The sequence below is a fragment of the Phalangium opilio genome, unplaced genomic scaffold, assembly GCF_054372755.1.
Source record: "Phalangium opilio isolate 3A_F unplaced genomic scaffold, DU_Popi_V2 ptg000017l_1, whole genome shotgun sequence".
NCBI lineage: Eukaryota > Metazoa > Arthropoda > Arachnida > Opiliones > Phalangiidae > Phalangium > Phalangium opilio.
The window spans coordinates 6,580,788-6,602,932 of NW_028324151.1; the positions used below are offsets into that span (position 1 = coordinate 6,580,788).

Genomic DNA, 22,145 nt, shown 5'->3' on the forward strand with positions numbered 1-22,145 from the left:
TTAGGGCCTGGTTAGTGCGGTTGACAGTGCCTTAGGGCCTGGTTGGTGCGGTCGACAGTGCCTTAGGGCCTGGTTGGTGCGATTGACAGTGCCTTAGGGCCTGGTTGGTGCGATTGACAGTGCCTTAGGGCCTGGTTGGTGCGATTGACAGTGCCTTAGGGCTGGTTAGTGCGGTCGACAGCGCCTTAGGGCCTGATTAGTGCGGTTGACAGTGCCTTAGGGCCTGGTTAGTGCGGTTGATAGTGCCTTAGGGCCTGGTTAGTGCGGTTGACAGTGCCTTAGGGCCTGGCTAGTGCGGTTGACAGTGCCTTAGGGCCTGGTTAGTGCGGTTGACAGTGCCTTAGGGCCTGGTTAGTGCGGTTGACAGTGCCTTAGTGCCGTTTACAGTACATGTTTGGCGTGGTTAATGCATAAGTACATAAGCGATTTTGTTAGTGCCATTAACAGTGCATTAGTGGCTTTGTTAGTGCCATTAACAGTGCATTAAGCTAAGTGATAATTTAAATTTAGCAGACGACGAACGTTTGTCTATGAAAGGTAATAATATCCAAAAAAAGTAAATAAAACTTTGAAGGATGTACAATTATACATATTAAATACAAAGTATAAAATACACAAATAAAAACATTCATATAAGAGTAAAAAAATTCATTCTAATTCCTTAAACCCTTGATTAAGATCTTGGAGTGTAAATCAACCGAGTGTCCATAAGCTGAAGAGATATTCCTAGATCGCTATCAAAACTTGGGAATTTTCCATCGATGGTCGTGATATTAAATCGTTGCAAAATCGAAGCCAAGTACATGTAGACCTCAACGTACGCCAAAACTTCTCCAGGACAAGAGCGTCGACCTAGAAATACATGTCTCAGTAACTCAACAATCTATAGTGGCGTACATAAGCCACGAAACACATATAGCCAATGCGCACGTTCTCAATGTTTTATTTTTTTTCTTCTCTCAATTGAAAGTCATGTATTATTTTTGCACCCTTATATAGAAGAAAAAACCTTGGTCTATTTTCTCTTTGGTCCAATATTTACTGAGGCGTGCGGAAAAAATTGTAAAAGACATCGATTTTTAGGTGGAGGCAGACAGAATGGAAAAACTTAAAATATGGAAATGGATCTTGTATATTCCCACGAGAATGGAAGGAAAACTAAACCATACAATGTCAGAAGCGTGCTGGAGAGTATTTTCAGTTAAAACTCATCTTAAAGTGAGACTAAAATGATACTGCCAGGGATAGATTTAATTTTAAAAGTAGGAATAGAGAACGGTTAGTATTTACTTCAGTCCGACTCATAGCCCAGTATAGAGCCTCTCCCTTCAACACGTAACGAAAAGTTTAAATTATCTTATTGGCTCACTTAAACTACGTTTTGATGACGTTGATGACGGGGACGGCGAAAAAATACGTAATTCCTTTTTACCTCTGTCGCTATGACCCGCCTCTTCTTTCATACCACTCTGTTCCGTGGAAGGGGGTCTGGGACTTTGACGCGCGCCCACATTACTCTGTTCTCCATTCCTACTTCTAAAATTAAATCTATCCCTGGTTATACCTTAAAAGAACGGCCTTTTTCTAAATATATAAGGAATTAAATATTAAAGAAAAGTAAATTATTTCTCATTACAAAATAATTAGCCTTTAATTAGTCTTCAAAACGACAAGTACTGCATGCGTCGCCATTGATTTACCTTACCCTTACTTCTCTCAGCCTGCCAACCAATCCCGTAGGGGTAAGAGGTTACGTTAGCTTATTTTATGACCCCTGAGGTCGATAAAGCGATGTATTAATTTGAAAAAAAATTTGTCTCAAGCTTCACCACCTCTTTAATGTTTAAAAGTTAAAAATATCCAATCTTTATCTTTAAATAAACATTTGCATAAAAGGATTTATTTGCCCCTTTTTAAAATGTCAGTAATTCTAACGTGATAAAAATTCAAAAAAGGTTATATACAATTTAAAAAGCATAATCTCAATAACGATAAAATGCATCGTATATTTCCCCATCTTTGTATTGTAATTCAACCAAGCAAATCGGTTTCCTTAAATAACTTCAGTAACAAGAACCCTCTTAAGACCTAAGAACGTTCAAATTTAGATTCGGGGTGTAGTACCGTCAGCTCAAATATTTTCTTCTTCTGTTACCGGTTCCTTGATGCATTGCCGCCATATTGTCAAGCTAGAATTCGCTCATGGAAACATGAGATAAGCATTCATAGGTTCCCATGATTTACACTAGTTCTGGACGGTACCCATTAGGCCTTCTTGGATTTTGGGAAAACAGAGGCCTAAATCTCAGGCGAAAAAACTTAACAAAAACTGCGCTAAGGGAACCCCCAGGGCTTCATTAACATTCATAAGATTCAAAAAATCTGACGATTTTCGCTTGATCAAGAGCAGTTGGTGGAACTAAAAGAATAGAGTTACGTAGGAATAAATCCACAAGTTAACTACCCATCATAGATAAATGAGTTATCGTTGCAAACTGCTCTTGAATAGAAGTATAGTAAAGCTACCATAGAACAGGGACAAATGCAGGAGGAGTTGCTGATGCTAACGGAATTATACCATGAGCTAGAAGTACAGGATTAAAGATACTCTGCCCGGGTTCAGTTTAAGCAAATGCCACTAGATGCGACCATAGTCGAGGGGTGGAGTTGACTGCCCCGCTAAGCTAGTTTTAGCTGCCCCCTAGTGGATGAATTCTGATTGGTTCCTGCCTTTGAAATAGTAAAATTGAGGTCAGTACGTTAGGGGCTCCAACTGAGCAGGGAGTTTAAACTTTGTAAAGCCTTTCCCACAACCTGACAAAATTACGTGAAAATGTTTTATTATTTTTTCCAGGCTCGAGGTACCTCCCGCTGCCCTCCCTGCTTAGAGCAATAAAGAGTAGGGTCGGAATAAAAAAAAATGGGCCCCAGGATTAGAGACTCTCAGATAGCAAGGAAATCAAAGATTATTTTTCGGAAGAAGAGAAATCAGCTTTTAAGTTCAGATAGGCAACCAGATAAAAAAAGAAAACTTTGGGCGTCAATGGCCTGTCGCAGATCTGAACTTCTCTGTACGAAAATGAACGTGAATTTATTCAATTATTACCTGATTATTGAACGGTTATGCACTGTTACGTTACAACCCCATCTTTCTCGGTGTGATCACGGAAAAATTCATATTCAAAAACACACAAATACTATTTGCCTCAAGGAATTGTGTCAACAGGCACAAATGCGAAAAGCTTAATAAATCTCATTGTTAAAATAAAGCTGGAAAAATGTTGAAAAATCTACTCTAGTCATTTTTGGGATCTCTTTTTGCTAATTGGATGCCTTCCTTCACTATTTTTTCATTCTGTAAAATTCTCCGCCATTTTGAGGGAAATAAAGAAGAGCAATTCGTAAGCTGTGCCAAAAGCTTAATTGGTTTTGATTAATAATAATCATCAGTTTTGTATGAAATAGACCTAATATAGGTGGTACTTCGAATTTTGCAAATGAGCCGTTATGCTTTATTTAATTGACTATAGTGCGATTGACGTAGAGTTGCGCTTTTAAAGGTGTTCACAAACATTTACAACATGGAATCCTGCCACTTATTCCAAAGGCAATTGAATAAACTCTTGTGTCAAACTATGCCTAAAAGCTTTGCAATCCAGATACGTTTTAGAGGACAAAAGAAATGAGACGGTCTTTTACTTACCCATGGAGAACGGGATGAAGTAATCTGGTTTATTGACTCTGGAGCCGTCTTCGCTAATGAACCTCTCAGGCCTGAATTTCATTGGTTCATCCCATAATTCAGGGTCGTGATGTACGGCCCAAATGTTTGGCATGATGACAGTACCCTTGCTTATCTTGTAACCTTTAATGGTATCGTCGTGAGTGCATCTATCGAATTAAAAGATAAATTATTTGTCAATAATATTGAAAATGTCATCAGTATAATTTTAAGTAGATGTTTGATTGATCATTAATTAATCAGATTCTATCATTTTACCCATTGTAAGAATATTTTACTCATAATTGATTTACTCCTGGTAAAACCGGTTAACAGGTGAATAAGATTCACGCCATCATAGCGAAGACTGAATTTAATAACTTTGTTCTCAATATACTTCTAGAAAACCCTGAAACGTCAGTATATACTTCACATTCATGCCTTGACACAGCTCTTTATTTAACCATTGATCGGTTGTTGATAAAGTCGTATAGTGGCAGTTAGCCATATCGGAAAACCTTGTGTCACGGCATCCAATGTTACGTTAAATAGGACTTAAGAATAGAAAAGGCTTCGAGCTACTAGTACTCTAAATTCTACACTTACTCTCTGACAATTCCGAGAGGGATGAGTCCTACGTATCTTAGAACTTCGAGGACGCTGGCAAAGGTCAGGGGAGTTCTAGATTGATCGTCCATACTAGGCATTCGTTCCCGGCCTATAATGTCGTCAATTTCCGCTTGAAGTCTCTTCTGGTATTCCGGGTAAGCAGCCATGATTTTCATGCACCATTCCAAGCAAGTTCTAGACGCCTCGCTGCCGGCTCCGAACATGGTTCGAATATTTCCTTTCAAAAATCGAGCTGCGTGCCGTGAAGGATAAAATAGCCAAAAAAGAAGTTCCATCGACGACACAAGTCACCATGAGAAAACGACGAAAGAGATTTATAAATAGAAAGAGAAAAAAATGTGATTCGAGGTTTAAGATACTATACTTTTATTTTTAAGAAAAGACACCTAGCCTCTTACAGAATCTTAAAAAGATTGTATGGCCCTCCCCATCATAAACCCTTCCGCCATTCACTGTCACCATAGGCATAGGTAACATATCAGGAATGCATAGACTTCTACTTGGAATCTTTAAGAAACTCAGGTTACAAATATCTGATCGAAGGTAAGGGTTTAAAGTTTTAAACCGACAACAACTCCTTCGCACCATCTCATTGGCTATTCACAAAGTCGATCCCAGGTTTAGTAGTTCGACCCTCATATGTCGTGGGAATCTCGGCATAGGCCGCTGTAGTTACGTCAATATCACGTGGTTACTAAGTTCAAATACATTATGCACGACGTCAAGGGTGACGGTTTCTACACGTCCTTCCCCCTTTAATTCAAGTAGAAAAGCCCAGAAAATGACCTGTTTAAGATTCCAAGTAGGGGGTACCTATGCAATAATGGTAACATGAGCGATACCTGATAACAGCAGTTCCCAAAATAGCAGGAGAAGTGTTATTCAAAACTGCTGGTTTAAAAATAGTGGCTATATAGTAATTTTGAATTAAAAGTTCCCCTTGAAGGAGATTTGAGTCTTACAAAAAGAAAGTTATTCACAAAAAGGTAAAAAAGAAAAGGTTGAAAACTTGTCAAAATGTTCCAAAGAATAAGATATGGTTTAGCGCGTTTCTTTGGCAGAGGAATACTTCCTTCTTCATATCAGCTGACTTAAGTCCTATTATACAGGGTGTTTCTAATAAGTCTGGCAAAAATTAAGAGCGGGATGTTCTTTGGGAAATCGGTTTTGAGTCGAAAATGTAACTTCTATCTATCTCCATTTTGTTTACCACAAGGGACACTGTTTTCAAGTTAAGATTGGTCAAAGTATTTTACGGATGACCCCTTAAATTTAATTAAGAAACTGATTGAGACAATGATTTTTAATTTAATTAAGGGGTCATCCCTAAAACACCTATCAAATCATAACTTGAAAACAGTGTCCCTTGTGGCAACATGAAGATAGAAGTTACATTTTTGATTCAAAATCGATTTCCCCAAAGAACATCCCCTTAATTTATGCCAGACTTATCAGAAACACCCTGTATAAGCAGTAGAAGTTCTACATACACGTATATAAGAAAGTATCGGAAGTTTTAGCCTAGTCTGGGAATACCAAAAATAAAAAAAAAAACTTTTTTGACCTAAATGTGTATAAAAATCCTTCTTGGAAAGAAGCCAGCAGCAGGTCGGACCTATACACCACATATCCTTCGAAACCAATACTCTTGGCTTTCAACTAGAGTCGAGATTATAGGGTCTACAAGGGGGGCTCTCTTGTCCTATGGACACTGTCCTTTGTATCCTTAAGTCATCTTCAAACTATATAAGTCAACTCGTTATACATTCTAGAAGAGGCAATTTTGTCAAAAGACTCTTATAGACCTAGTTTAATAATGACGTGACAAAACTCGACTGAGAAACGAGTTTTTGAGATGAAAAATTGCCTATTTCGTTTTTAGGTAATTACCACTTAGCAGCACTTACAGGAAGATATTATGTAAGAGATATATAATTAATTTGAAAGAGAACTGCCATGAGCAACGAAGCGAAATAATTTTGGGATACTGAGAAATTTTACTTATCAGTATCACCAAAAGTGGATTTGGTATCACATTGTCACTTGACGTGTACAATAACAAATAGTTCCGACTACAATTAATTTATGTTAAATCTCAATTAAGTCATAGTGCCTTTGCGACAGAATGTTTCAATGAGGAATATGAATATTTCTCAAATGTTTCTATTGGTTAAATCAGGGATAGATTTAATTTTAGAAGTAGGAACGGAGAACAGAGCAATCTGGGCGCACGTCAAAGTCCCGGATCCCCTTCCACGGGACGGAGGGGTATGAAAGAAGAGGCGAGGGAAAAAGGAATTGCGTATTTTTCGCTGTCAGCAACGTCATTAAAACGTAGTTTAAGTGAGCCAATAAGATAATTTAAACTTTTCGTTACGTGTTGGAGGGAGGGGCTCTATACTGGGCTATGAGATGGACTGAAGTAAATACTAACCGGTCTCCATTCCTACTTATAAAATTAAATCTATTCCTGGTGAAATATAAAACTTGATTCCGAGATTGGACGTGGTGGACCTATTCAATTTGTTTTATCTACTGTAGGGCAACTATTTTTAAATGTTTACGTTTTAATATTCATTCTCAAGCAATGTCGTGTTTTTTATTTACATTATATTCAATAGAGTTTTGAAGTTGAATGTGGAATTAAATATCATAGGATAGGATTTATATCACTGCAATTATTTACGCTCGTTACTAAGCCTAGTGTCAATGACGTTATTAAGAACTTTCAATTGATTAGAAAGATTGACAGACATTATCAACAAACTTAAAATATAAAGCGTCCGTGTTTCTGATAAGTCTGCCGTAAATTAAACGGCGTGTTCTTCTTGATAAAATGAGTTGAAAGTGTCAAAGAACAAGAGGTCTACAACATTTAATTACGGAGATACGGCCTCCCAAACACTTGGCGCGTAACACAAAGAAATAATCACACATGTGAAGTAATTAGTTTTGTTTTACCAGCATACGCACACTTAAACCCATTTAATAGAACATTTAACACTGTTCTTAGATTGTTAAGTCTTACTCAACACGTGTGACTTATTTCCTGGTTTTAGGAAGACAATCAATGTTTAGGAGCCCATATACTTCTGCAACTAAATGTTGTTGACCCCATGTTTACTGACACTCTCCGCACAGTTTGACCCTTTAATCTATGGCAAATACATAACAAAGACCCTGTATCCCATTTCTCATCTCATTTCAAACCAAAATCTTGTAATTCACACTGATAAACAATCTCATTATAGTACAGCAACATTACTCCAGTCCTTTCATGAATTTCAATATAACCGAGAATCCCAGTGCTTATGCCCTTTTGTTAAGCCTTGTCCAACAACACAGGCCAAAGTCAACATACATAGGTGTGTAATTGGAAGACTTGCCCTGCGCCCTAAAATATGGGTCAAATCATACATATAAAAGGCTGAAAGATCGTTAGAGAGGGACATGTCCTTAGTCCCCAAACCGGACCTGGGAAGTACCTCTCTCTCTCTCTGTTCGGAAGAAGATAACGGACGACGTACATCTACCTTGTTAAGGAATGGGTGCAATGTTCGTATCATTCTACCGTAAACGATAAAGGTCTCGCTCTCTCTCTCTCTAATTTTCTCGTCTGTTGGACAGAGGAACCATATTATTAACGAGTATGGGACAACGAGAGAACTTGATTAAAGGAAAAGTTTAAGTAACATGACGCTATACCTAAATATAAAAGGAATTAAAATATTAAAAAAACGATAAATGATCTCTTATTGTAAAATAATTAGTACATTTAATTTGTCTTAAAAATAATGAAGGACTACTGCGCCATCCGCCATTGCTTTAGTCGCGTCTGCTAGATTGAACCAGCCTTCCCTTACCTCTCTCAGCCTGTCAGAATTCAACCAATCCCGTAGGGGTAAGAGGTTCTGGCTAGCAGACGCCACTAAAGAATTTGCTTAGTGGCTTTAGTGGCGTCTGCTAAATCGAACCTCTTACCTCAATGGGATTGGTTGAATTATCACAGGCTGAGAGAGGTAAGGGGTGAGAGGTTCAGTTTAGCAGACGCCACTAAACCAATGGCGGTTGGCGCAGTAGTCCTCGTTTTTAAGACTAATTAAATACTAATCATTTTGTAATAAGGGATAATTTATTATTTTTTAAAATATTTTTCCTTTTATATTTAGAAAAAGGCCTATCTTTTAAGGTAATGTTATGTTACCTTCACTTTTCTTTCAAGAGGAAAATTGTTTTAAGGATAATAGAAATTTCTTTAGACATACGACAATTTGGCTCTGAAATTTTAGAGAAGACAATAAATTTTTGTTATTTAAGTGGTCCGTAAACTGACCCTGAATCCAAATTGATTTTCTATCATAAAATAATAATGAGAGTCGCTTCCTAAGAAATAAACATCTGTATCCTAATTTGGTCAACCTGATCAGGAGATTCTTCGAAATAGGTATCGATGTTTGTAGTTGAAGTGCATTTTGAGACGAAAACATATAAATCTAAGCAATTACACCAACGGTGCATCGAGGTATTTAGGTAATTACTGGAAATTTAAGGTCGATTAGGTAATAAAAACTTTATCACAAATGTTACGCATTCGTCTCGCATTTACCTGTCCAACAACGTCCAATAAATTAGTATAGAATTCTGGTATCTATTCCAAAAATTAATAAAAACAAAAACCCCCGTGGTTGGAAGGAAATAATTCCTTATAAATCTTGATCACAAATCGAATTTTCGAAGACCAATGATTTATCACGAAAAGGATTAACAAGAAAAGGATAGGAAGGTAGAAAAGTGTGGGAGAAATTTTCCCCCACGATCTTACTTCTCCATCTTTCATTCTTATAATATTTTTCGTTTCTTTTACTGGCGTGTACCATAAGTTTATAAGATATGTTTCATAAGTATAACACTTCCTATACTTCGTAATACTACTAGTGAGAGTTACAGCTCGAGCTAGTTCGAGAACGACGGAAGCGAGAATTGAAGTTCTACACTAATTTTACAGGACTTAAATCTTCCTATTTAGTCTGCATTACTAAGCCTTTGACAGCGAATCACCAGGCGTCGCTTTACCTCGAATCTATGACCTACTTCAATCACTTCATGACAAGCTCCAGTTTGTAACCAGTGACAATCTTATGGAACAACAACGCGAGTCTTGACTTCACTTTGTTTTGTAGTCCATCTTCCTACTAAGCCTTTGACAGTGCCTCACCAGGCGTCGCTTTACCTCGAATCTATGACCTACGTCACTTCATGACAAGCTCCAGTTTGTAACCAGTGACAAACTTATGGAACATATATTATGAACTTATGGTATACGTACAGGGTTCGTCTGGAATGGATGCGCCGGGTATTCAATTATCCGGGGCGCTTGCCCTACCACCCTGGCCCTCGCTTTTGCCCCACCAATTCGAGGTTTCGCCCATAAATTGTCTCCCGTCATACATATTAAAATTTCTTTTGACAGCTGGGTCAAAAAGGAAGAGAGAAATTCTCTTTTCGCATACCGCAATCAAAGAATGCTATACTCGCGCCGTCCCATTAGTTAAATTCAGTGAATACAAGCTTAATTTTACGTTTGTGTGCCTGTATGTCTTGGGAATATTATTTCAATGCTGGCTAATATTCGTTGTTATGGAAATTTTAATGTGGGACAGACTCGCTGGTCTACAAAGAGGAAAGAGTATAGAGAAAAAAAATATGGGACAAAGTGCGGGAAATAAGTGAAAGAACGAGGTTGAACTGGATTCTGGGGTCCTGATTTCCCGCAATTTTTATCTTTAAAGGGATACTTAAGCTCATTAATTTTGAAGGTAAATAATCTAGGAACTAAAATTCACTAAGTGTTTTATCGAATCTATTACTTTTCTTATGAATATAAAAAATATTTTTATATGATTTAATGAAACTTGTAAGCATTTTGTATAAGGATTAAAAATGACAGTAATTAAATAAGTTACCGAATCAAATTTTGAGAAAATTAAATTTTCTTTTAATGTAAAAGTTTTATTTTATAATCTCCAAAAATTCCTGGTAAAATTATGATATTGTATAAATAGTTTTTTACAGCTATATTTCTTAAATTACCGACTAGCATCTCTAAAATTAAAGCGTTTAAGAGTCCCTTTAAGGGCAGAGAAGGGTATGTTGAAAAATAATATTCTCACTTTTCTAAAATAAAAAAAGATAAAATCGGAAGATTCAAAACCATCATTTCGCCTTGGAAAATCTAATCGCAGTTTTACGAGGTTTATTGTTATTTTTCATATGGATGAAACATTTTTAATAGAGTTTCTAGGTGCATAAATAGTTCAAGGTCTTCTCTAAAAACTGAATTGTTCTTAGAACAACCATTTAAAATTTAAAAACCGTAAAAAATAAAAATATGGTGTTCAGGTGAAGACAACTTATAGGCGTTAGAAGCCTAATGCATTTTCAATACAACGCCTGTAGAAATGTTTTTCCCGCTAAACAGTAAAGTTGAAAATATAAATTTTATATTTTTCTTGCTCAGATGGTAAAGGGTGAACATACACGATTATAAATCAATTTCTTGAACTCTCTAACAAGATTCTGGATGTTTGTTAGAGAGCCAACTATTATTATTCTGATTTCTCAAGATTTCAAGTGATTTCCAGTGATTATCGGAGATTTCCGATTACCTTTGATTACCCCCAAAAATGAATGTGATTACTGATGATTTTCTAAAAATTCTAGGATACAAGAAATCTATTTCTGCGGTTTAGTACACCTGATTATTCAAGTGACTAACCCCTCGAACTCCACCAATAAATAGTTTTGTTTTGAAAAGAGGTTATAGAATTTTTAGTACTATGATCTGTGATGTAGGGTATGTAGCGTATATAAAATAGTAGGTCTAACTTCAATGGTACTGGACATATTTAGGACATTTATAGAGGTTTAAGAAAAATTGTATCTCTATAGCCCTTTAATTTGAAATGGAGCAATGGCCTGGAAATTAAGTAAATAGCGGAAAAGATCTTGCAATATAAATAGGTCACCAATGCAAGCCAATCAAAAATCTATAGAAACTGGCATTTCACTAAGAAGCTCTATTCAGTATGATTATAAAATTCAAAAAGAGATAAGCCATTGAAACCGAGGTTATCAACACTTTAACATACAGTATCGGGAATCTATTAATTTCTAACAAGAATATGTAACAGGATTTCAGTTTCATCTAGCGCGGTGTAAGTCCCATGCAGCTTATCTCAGAACTCAGAATCTCATGATCATGAAATATTCTTAATTGAAATGAGGTAATTCATCACAATATTGGTCATTACCCCGTTGTTATTATAGTTCTATGGAAAGTGATTGAAATTTTAACGAGCTCGAATTTCCGATAATGAAACGATTAATGTAACTTGGAGGACTAAACGAGAGAGAGGTCGGACTTTAGCTATACCAGAAGTAAGATAAGGGACTAGAAGTAAAGTGCTCTAGCATTGGTAATAGATCCTGGCACTAGTGAACAAATTTGAGTATTTTATGCCGCTTCAATCGCGCCTAAACTTGAGAGAAAAAAATTTTATCGAGTTCCAAAAAATTTTCCTACCCCCTTCCACTCAACCTAAAGCCGCGGAAAACGGACGCGGGTGCTTGAATCTAGTTCGGCCGTCTACCGCCACGAGCGTCTCACGTTTTGGAGGGAAAATTCAGAAACCGCTACCAGAGGGCCAACCGTTGGTGTGTTATCAAGAATATTCACTTTCGCCAAGTGAAGAATTTGGTTACCTCGATACTTCTAGTTCCTTATCTTACTTCTGGCTATACTGAAATTATAATACTATAATGGTGGAGTTATTAAGAGAATTTATGACAAGAACTTTACTTCTATACTGTATAATAATAGACCAAATTACAGCGTTTCAATAGTTTGTAAATAGCGACGTTGTAAGACAAATAAAATGCGTTGTTCAAAGTACTTTCTTTCACCAATATTACTCTTACCAAAAGAGGTGTTTTAAAATCCCATTAAGTTATTAAATAATCAATAATATATTGGAAGAAGTATCGATACTGAACAACAGTGAAAGATGCTACTCTGTATACAGGGTGTTTCTGATAAGTCTGCCATAAATTAAGGGGGATGTTCTTTCTGAAATCAATTTTGAGTCGAAAATGTAACTTCAATCACTGGTTTCGAGTTGTGATTGGAGTGTTTTAGGGAAGACCCTTTAATTATATTAGAAATCATTGTCTAAATCAGTTTCTTAAATAAATTTAAGGGGGTCATACGAAAAATACTTTGACCAATCTTAACTCGGAAACAGTGTCCCTTGTAGCAAAATGGAGATAGATAGAAGTTACATTTTCGACTCAAAATCGATTTCCCAAAGAACATCCCCCTTAATTTATGGCAGACTTATCAGAAACACCCTGTTTGTTTACTTATTTTCTTTAAATCGTACTCTTTTGCTATTAGATCTAAAATGTGTAATTTAAAAAAAAGCGAGATTGAGTTGAAGTAATGCTACATTTCACTTCGCGAAATAACCCCTTAACAAACTGGAATATTTGGGTATACGCGAGAGAAGGGAAGAGACAAGGTCGAGCCTTAGGTTTAGGGGAAAAGGATAAACGGAGGATAAGGAAGAAAAAAAGAATTGTATAAATAAGAAGATGGTATAGTTCTATTCTATGGCTGATTCTGGCTTTAGTAAGGAAGCGTTTCTACATCATTTGCTATGGGCGAACTCTCTTTCCTAGAAAAAGGAATCAGTTTGTGTCTGTGAGTGAAAGTGAAAAAATGGCAGGGGGGAAAAGCGGGACCATCCCCATGAGGATCATTGATTACCCCCCGGACGACCGTCAGATCGAAATAAAACAAGATGATCAAAGCATGTAGTGCCTCTTCGCGATTGGAACGCTGTTGTTAGAGTTTCATAGCCTGATACTATAACATCCCGGCACGTTGGAAAACACAAGAAATATTAGACAAATATAGCACCGCATTATTGTGACTCCTCTTACAGTAAAAACCCCTGCTTTATAACATTTAGGCTTACATTGAGTTTCAAACTTCAAAGTGTGTCCCTTACTCCTACTCGTACTCTAAAAAGACTGCTGCAATCAATGGATATTATTATTCATTAAAATAGCTCTATGAACCGCTTGCAATTTACCTCCTTGCAACTTCAAAGTTTGTTATTGTTCTTTAAAAATTTTTCTGAAACTAATCAAGAAAACGTAGTTTGTAGATTCACTATTAAGGGATAGTAAACAGTTAAGTCATCCACCGTTGTCACTTGTTCTCACTGTTCAATTTTTTTTCATTTCAGTAACATCCCATAAAGTTTGTAATAAACCACAGTGGCTTTACCAGGGCCGTCGAGAGAGGGGGGCAGTTCGATCAGTTCTGGGGGCCCTACCTTCTAGAGGGCCCTGTCACTTGTGGGGCTGTCTTTATGGGGTCGCGATTTCATAATTTTCCCCGGGGACCCCAAACTCTTTCGACATCCCTGCGGCTTTACAAATGCCTCCAATAAGCAAACAAATAAATTCTTTGGGATATAGCTAGCGAGCCAGCCAACCGTTCAATTCAGACTCAGTTCAATAACTTCCGGAACTCAGAGTAGAAAAAGGAAACTTGGGTTGGAAAAGTAGAGAGAGAGAGAGAGAGAAAAGTGGAGGATAGGTCCACTATAAGTACACATCCACATGTACACACAAAAGAAAAATATAAGGGCCGACAAAAAAGTGCCCTCTTTTAGAGTAATAACGCTATATAGAAGCTTTTTGTAAGCTTTCACTTTGAGGGGAGTTTTTAACGAAAAACTTGGGCACCCCAAAAAAGAAAAGAAAAAAAGCTTTTTTTCAATTAATAAAAACTTTTTCTCTATAGACGAGGGAATTGCTAGAGAATAAAAAAAAATTTTGGTTACAACGACAACGACAAAGGGATGAATGGTACGTGTTATTTACTAGAATGACTTTTATATTTTAAGGATATTTCCCTGAAGAATTTTCATAATGGAGTGTATTTAAAATATTCATACGCGCGGAGGGAATAACGTATAACGTTATTTAAAATTTATAAGGTGTTGTCGCCAAAGCACCCAAGAACTTAATGGTAAAGGTCAAGCTAGAATTCATTCTGTTTTATTCAAATCAGCGTATAACATAGTGAATATAGACTATACTGCTGCCTCCTCTTTTGAAATTGGTCTATTACAGTCCACACACAACATTGCGTCACGATGTCCAAGGCCAAACATGTAAGGTTCTGTATCATCTTAAATATTCAAGCTAAACAAATTATTCCAATTTGAAATATACATTATTTTCTACGCTTTTCAAATAAAAACTAAAAAAAATCTAGGGCCGTCTTTTCCTTTATATAGTGTTTGGTGTTTTTAATAAAGGGAAAAATGGTAATTTATGAAAGAAAATGTTGGTCTTCCAGTTCCAAAATTTACGCTTACTAGGTATGTAAACGAAAGTTTAAAAAACTCTTTTCGACTTACTTGTAAATCCGTGTTTCTCAGCTTCTTCTTTTCTATCCATTTCCTGGAGGTAACCATCGATGTAATCCCTGTGATGACCTTCCACCATCGTCTTTCGGTGACTTTGAATTTCATCCCTGCATGGCATTTAAGTATTAAATTAATTATAAACATTGAACATTTTAGAGTTCCAAATGCTTGAAGTACATATTGTTTCTAATGTTTCAATACAATCTGTTTCTGATAAGTCTGTCATAAATTAAGGGGATGTTCTTTGGGAAATCAATTTTGAGTCGAAAATGTAACTTCTATCCTTAACTTTGCTGTCCGGGACACAGTTTTCAAGTTAAGATTGTCAAGACTATTTTACGGATGACCCCCTTAAATTTAATTAAGAAACTGATTTAGATAATGATTTCCAATTTAATTAAGGTCATCCCTAAAATACTCAAATCATAACTCGAAAACAGTGGCAAGGACTGCAAAATGGAGACAGAAGTTACATTTTCGACTCAAAATTGATTTCCCATAGAACATCCCCCTTAATTTATGGTAGACTTATCAGAAACGCCCAAAGTATATTTTCAGAGATTCTAATTAAAGTATCATTTAATAATAGCACATTTTTCCTCACAATAGGAAACTAAAAAACTATAGAGATTAATATGATAACGGAAAATGGCCCAATTTTGTTATTAAAAACTTATTTTCTGGATAACACCATACCAAGAAGTGATATCTAGTTTATTAGGGAGAAGGTATAAATTCGCCATATTTCCTGCTTTATCTCCAGTCTGAACGTAGGTCCGGAGTTAATCCCCGCCTCTAAATTACAACCAGCATCTCATTGGCTCTTGAAAACTCACGTCAGCGCGACGCGATTGACGAGAATTACGTATTTTCCGATTGAGGAGAGGCGAAATAGCCCGGCCTCCTTTTACGTCCCCCCTTGTATTTTGAAAGGGGGACTGGGACTATGGCGCGCGAATACTCAGGCATCTTATACCTTCTCCCTAATAAACTAGATATCACTTCTTGACCATACTGAAGGATTAAAAAACACAAAATAATAATGACTCTTTCTTTCTCAGGCGTTCCCGCCCAAAGCACGTATCGTTATTATTATCTCAGAGAATCCTAAAGTTCAAAGGTTACACCATAAATGTATATTCGTGTTGTTATATACTCACTCGACAAAGTTGAAGAAGTTGGTTAGGGTAGTTTTTGCTTCGTCGTATTTCCAAAGGCGAAAATAAATCAAGATTTTCTTGACCCAGGGCAAATACATGTGAACGCTGGTTTGGCGAAAGAAATCCATGATCAAGAGAACCACCTGGTCCAAAAAGCGACGTTGAGGATCCGTGTACTCCAAACGGCGTCCGAAGATTAAGGCAGTAATATTGTTGGAAACGCTGGACGTGAAAACGTCACGCGTATCGCAAACACCGCATTTGTACTCCATTAAGATTTTTACAAGCTCACCAATTTCGTTCTGTAGAAATGAAAGATATGCAAAATTGTTTTTAGTACTATTTCGTCCATGCTTAAAGGTTCCAATAGGGGCTTGGCTGTACTACGTCATGCAACGTCACGCTACCTTCCACTTGTGCTAAAAAAGATACCAGGAGGAGGGGCTTACATAGCTTTAATTCTGTAAAAAACTACCATAATGGTGCTGGGGGCGGAGCTAAGCCCAAATTGCCAGGTCCCTATGATTCAAAATGGGTTTTAAAACTATCAAAAATGGCAAGGAATGCATAGGTTTCTTCTACTTGGAATCATTAAGTTATCATGTACGCCATTCTAATATCTGGTTGAAGATAAGGGGAGGGGCTTAAAACTTTGTTAAACCGACCACTCCTCCTTCCTCGAGTTTCATTGGCTATTCACCTATAGGTTTACTAGTTCACATAAAGCGAATATAACTTGTTTGCATTCGGGTTCGGCACTGATAGGTCGATAGCTTCATTAATGTCGCTTGGTTTCTAAGTTCAAATAAATTAGGTGGGACGTCAGGGGTGACGGTTTCTACAACTCCTCCCCTTTAATTCAAACAGAAAGGCTCAGAGAATGGTAAGTTAAAGATTCCAAGTAGAAGAAATCGATATATTCCCGTATAATATCTAAGACCAATTCGCAAGGCGGTTAAACACGAGACTTCTTTTCCCCTCGACTTCTGAAAATGGGCCTATTAAGTCGCGTTTTCACGAAGCAATTGTCAATCGTTTTGAACCGTTTTGGCAATCTCCTAATAATCTTTTCTTTCTTTTTAAATAATAATTGCATTTTCTCATGAAAGATCTCCAAGTTTAACAGCAATAATAATTGCATTTTCTCATAAAAGATCTCCAAGTTTAACAGCAATGTGTTCCATTTCGATCTTTTCAAGATGGTTGAAAACTATTTCAGAGTGTCTCCTGTAAACGCGGCTTTATTAAACAGCCATATCTTATAGACTGTCTCTTTAGCTTAAGGATTAAAAACGCCTCCATATTTTGAACTGGTGACCTGAAATGTAACCCAAAAATCCTGGCGTGATAGCGCGCGTACACTTTAAACATTAACCAGTCCTCTTCGCTATCAACATAAAAATTTCCCGAATGACGCATTAATCTTTAATTTTTCATTTGAAAAACGTCAATCAATTAGAAAATCGATACAAAATTGCGGTTTAAATCAGTATAAACTGTCAAAATGAGTCTCTTAAGTTAAAATTTGAAAATAAAAATTTTAAAACTTTCCAGAGCTCCGTGTTAAATTTATCGCTACAGATAAAGATGCTCAAAAATAGAATTTAACTCCGTTTGATTTGTTCTAAATCGATAAACGAACGCAAATTTAACGGGTTAAAGTGAGAATAAAATGATTAGACAACCCTTTGACTATCATTTTCTTTTTTTGAGCTTAATAAAATAACATCCAAATGATTTTGACTACACTAACCAAAGCTTTCCGTTAATTTTATATAACTTTACCAAGTTTCAAAAGTTAAATAATTAAAACGTTGCGTTAGGCTTAACACAACAACTTGAAACTTAATATAAATTTATATAATACTAACAGAGCAGTTTAGCAGTAAGTTTTTCTAATTATTAATCTTCATTTTTTATCCGTTAAAAGCAAATGACGGCTCTTGTGGCGCCCCTAATTTTCTACGCACCAATTTTACCTCACCAAAGGAAAGAACCAATCATAACTCGTCCAAGAGGGCGAAGCTAAAACTAGCCCTTGCTCAGCTTATAGAGGGCCAGCCAACTGCACCATCTAGCGGCATTTATTTGAACTAAAACATAGCCGAAACTTACTTAAAATCGATTATTATAAATTGGTTGTCTGGGGATTGCATTGTCTCTTTAAAGAATCACTCTAAATCGAGACTGAACTGAAGATTAGCTCTCTCTCTCTGGTCTCGAGCATAAAAGAGAATCGCTTTAGTTTCTCTTATTGTTCTCGATTGAGACAAAAGAAACGGAACTGGAGGATTTTGGAGCGAAGAGTTTGAGAAAATCCCACTTGACAAAGGAATTTCGTGAAGCAGGAAGTTCGAAGAACAGATGCGACTCTATTTTAGAGGAAGAAAGAAAGACGGCGGCACGAACAGATGTTAACTTACTTGAATATGAGTTTGCATATGAGTTCGTCCAAATCCCAAATCGCGTAACACTTGTAACGTGAATCGACGGTTGTTCTTCCATAAATCACCACTGACGTCATTAAAACCTAAAATTAGCAATGCAATAAATCTATCAATATTAAATTTGAAATTTCCAATATTTAAGATAAAAAATAATTATTTATTCTAATTTATCTATAAAATTATTGACTTTCTGATAATCAGCGAGGAGCCTAAGCCGCTTTGGCGGGAAATGGTGGTCAGATTCAACCGCTGATATCAAAAGTATATGGATATAAAAATAAAAAGTACACTTTGTTGAAACTCGCTCGCGACGTGTAATATGAGAAGCTCTAACTCCTTTATCATAGAATAGTGTCAACACCCTCTGCGTGTGATTACCTTCCCGACCGTCGCACAGGGAACAAGCCGTGAATAGGCTCACAAAGTAGCAGATGGTAGATCTAGTACCAAAAATTAACGTTGGATCGCCAGCATCATGTACTACTTTCTACAAGCCTATGACGCCAAGCAGCTCTTATCTGATTGATTAGTTCCTGTAAGTGGTTGCGCGGAGTTTAGATCACTTCTCAGTTAATATGTCGTCCACAGAAAAAGGCTGGGAATTGTTAATGAGAATTATCCTTAAAATCTGAACTTAATTTGAATTTTAAAATCATTCGGAGGTATTTATTTCCTGAATGTTTCACTATGCAGACTGGTCTTATAATTAGTAGAAGAATCGATAAAAAATCACTAGATTTTCCACTTTACCCTCCCTTTAAATGTTTCATAATTGCTTTCATTTTCAGTTTACTTTAAATAAATTTTCCGCTTTATTTATTTTTCTAATTGGTCAATAGAATTTACACTGATTGGTACTTGAACCTAATCTGGTTTTATCAATACCGGAAAACTTGCAAACATTTCCATCAAAACAATGTTTGTAATTATTTCGCCTCAGGAAGAATAGATAAGGCTCTCACGAATTTCGAAACAACAAACCAACTAGACCGCAATTACTCTTGAATGGATCGCGATAATTAATATATGAATGAAATAATGGCTAATTGCTATTAATTATTTATTAAAATAATGGGTAACTTTACTATATAAATACGGGAAAATCGGTTGATTTGGGTTTACTTTAATAAAATTTATAACAAGAAAGATGCAGCTTAATCTGTCCACCTGTCTGTTAGTAACACTCGGAAGTTAGATTGCAAAACATGCTTAGTAATAATAATTGAAATATTAACGGTTCATTTTAAAAAAATTTTGTTTTCAAGGTCATGGTTTGAACTCGCTCGGCCTGATTTGCAGTGGTCTGACCGAGGGGCCAGTCACTTAGTGTAATCGGTGTACACGGATGTATATTTGACTGTACTAAAGTAATTACGCGTAATCTTTTAAAACCCTGCCCTTGAGGGTGCTAAAATTATTACAGGTAATCGGTAATCGATGTACAAGAAATCTGACAGTGATTAGCCCCTCGGAACTGACGCTTATAAACTGTGTCAACTGGTCATTTATCGACTAACGTTTAACTATGGCAAGTGTAGGTAATGAAAAGTAAAATCAAGGAGAATTAAACTCGGAGAGGTAATATTGCGTCATATATTTTAAAAGCAAGGATAATTAAGAATGAAATTAAGTAGTTTCCATCAGCATAAAATTCGTTAACAGTACTTACTAATTCCATCTTTAACGATTAGAAAAGGTGACGAAGCTGTTGGTCTTCCCAGGTACGATTCCTTATTCATCGCTTCTTTAATAACCGCAAAGTCCAAAAGCACAACTACATTACGACTGCCGAGTGTCAAACTTCAAGAAAAAAAACCCAAAAATATTATTCCACGTCACAATATAACTTAATGAATTTTAAAAGCAACGATGTTTTTCAAGTACACGTGAAAGTATTTATAAAAATTTATTGTAACTCGACTAGTTTCGGTCACGTTATTGGACCATCAAAAATGGAAAAAAAAAATAAAATTCTTTTGTGCTTGAAAAAATTGTTGCTTATAAAATTCATCAATTTAATCTTCATTAGTTCATTTTCAATAAAATTACCTGATAATATTTCCGTATTTTTTCTTCATTTCCGCCAACTGTACATGAGCATCTTTCCTTAAAAATGGCAAATACCCCACAATGGGAAGACCCCATGGTCCTGGTGGTGTAGCATCTTTACCTTTCCTATTCCATAACCAAGCTAAAATACTGGTAAATACCGTAGCAAAAACTATGATATTTCCACCGTAATTCGAGGATATATTCTCTAAATCGGCTAAACCGATCATTCTGGAAGAAAGTTCGTGCACTGAGGTCCAATACTGAGAACCAATTAAATGAGTGCGATGCGGGCCTCAATTAAAACTAAACTAAGCGGCCAATAAACCCAATATCGGACCACGATTTCGACTTTGTAACTTGATCAGATATCATATCTTATTTATAAGTCTTATTATAAATCTCGGGTCCATATATCACAACTAGAAATATTAATAAAAAACAACCAACAAAAACAATTAGAAATTTGGGGACTGTACTTGAAAAATGCACGTTGATAATTAAAACACTGTTGTTAAGGACGAATAAATCAATATATCACCACGCCAAAGCCGAAGTACTTCAATGACTCCTAAGCGTTATACGCGTCTTTATATTAATTAGTTTGATTTGTTCTGAACATCCTAAATGAGGTCACACCATTTCGATTAAAAGCCAGCGTAACATAAAGTTATAATCATAAGTCTCCAACCTGGTATTTAAATAAAACATCTGAGTATCTCTACCTACCTATGTTAAACGATTCAGACGTGAATTCATCATAGTCGCATTGTGACTTAATTAACTTGAATCTAAATTAATCTCGGTATAAAAGGCTTTTTTTTGTGAAAAAAGGGTTATAATAATTTATGAAATTTAAAATTTGAGTTATTTATTGCTAACACCCAAGAAAATAAACAAACGTTCAATTTAGATTCATTGAAACTTGAGTATTTATAGACCATGTAGTGAAAATAGGCCAAAAATTACGTCAAAGTCCTATTTTTTTGGAAAAAATTTTTTGGGGAACACGTCATGTTTCCGATTATTTCCGATAGGTGGCGCTATCCCCATTTTGCTCATAGAACCAGGTTTGGAACTGAGTTGGAGACATATATAATGCCACCTATTGCTAAAGAGCTGAATTACTTTGACGTCATTTTTGACCTATTGACACTACTCGGTCCATTAAAATTAAAGAAATGAAATAAAATAAGAAAAACATTAATACGTTTTTTACAAATATAAACTAATAATTAAATAATAAATAGATTTTATAGATGCTTATAAAAAATTCTGGGTTTCACCTCCAGTTTGTGGTATGTATTCAAACAAAAGGGCTTTTTTTTGGGATGGTAACGTTGAAGCCCTTTCTATCGTCTTTGCATTCACACACCGGATGTTCCTTCTTCTTAACCCTGTATCAAGCAGACGACACTGCGCCCCCCCCCCTTTTAGAAAAATGCAACCTAAAGATGTGCAAAGAAGAACGAATACATAGTTTCGCTGCCGTAGAGTTGTCATCTTTATAGCAGAGGAAGACTTATTGCGTGAAACTTATGGCCGCACTAATATGCGAAGTTCACTATACTTAAGGATAAGCGAATTAAAATTTTAATTTTAAATTAGGCACGTTTTAATGGGTGAGGATTGTGTT

General features: G+C 36.2%; 1 protein-coding gene across 1 annotated transcript; it reads right to left on the reverse strand.

Annotated features, from left to right (window-relative positions):
- Positions 1 to 567: 567 nt before the first annotated feature.
- Positions 568 to 20,777, reverse strand: LOC149702777 (cytochrome P450 18a1-like). The gene is made up of 8 exons (XM_089866694.1): positions 20,510 to 20,777; positions 20,130 to 20,260; positions 18,437 to 18,543; positions 16,014 to 16,315; positions 14,845 to 14,960; positions 4,328 to 4,583; positions 3,704 to 3,891; positions 568 to 852 (listed from the first exon to the last, which is right to left on the reverse strand). Exons 1-8 carry the CDS (start codon positions 20,737 to 20,739, stop codon positions 674 to 676), a joined length of 1,509 nt encoding a protein of 502 aa, XP_089722820.1. The 5' UTR covers positions 20,740 to 20,777; the 3' UTR covers positions 568 to 673.
- Between the last annotated feature and the right edge of the window lie 1,368 nt (positions 20,778 to 22,145).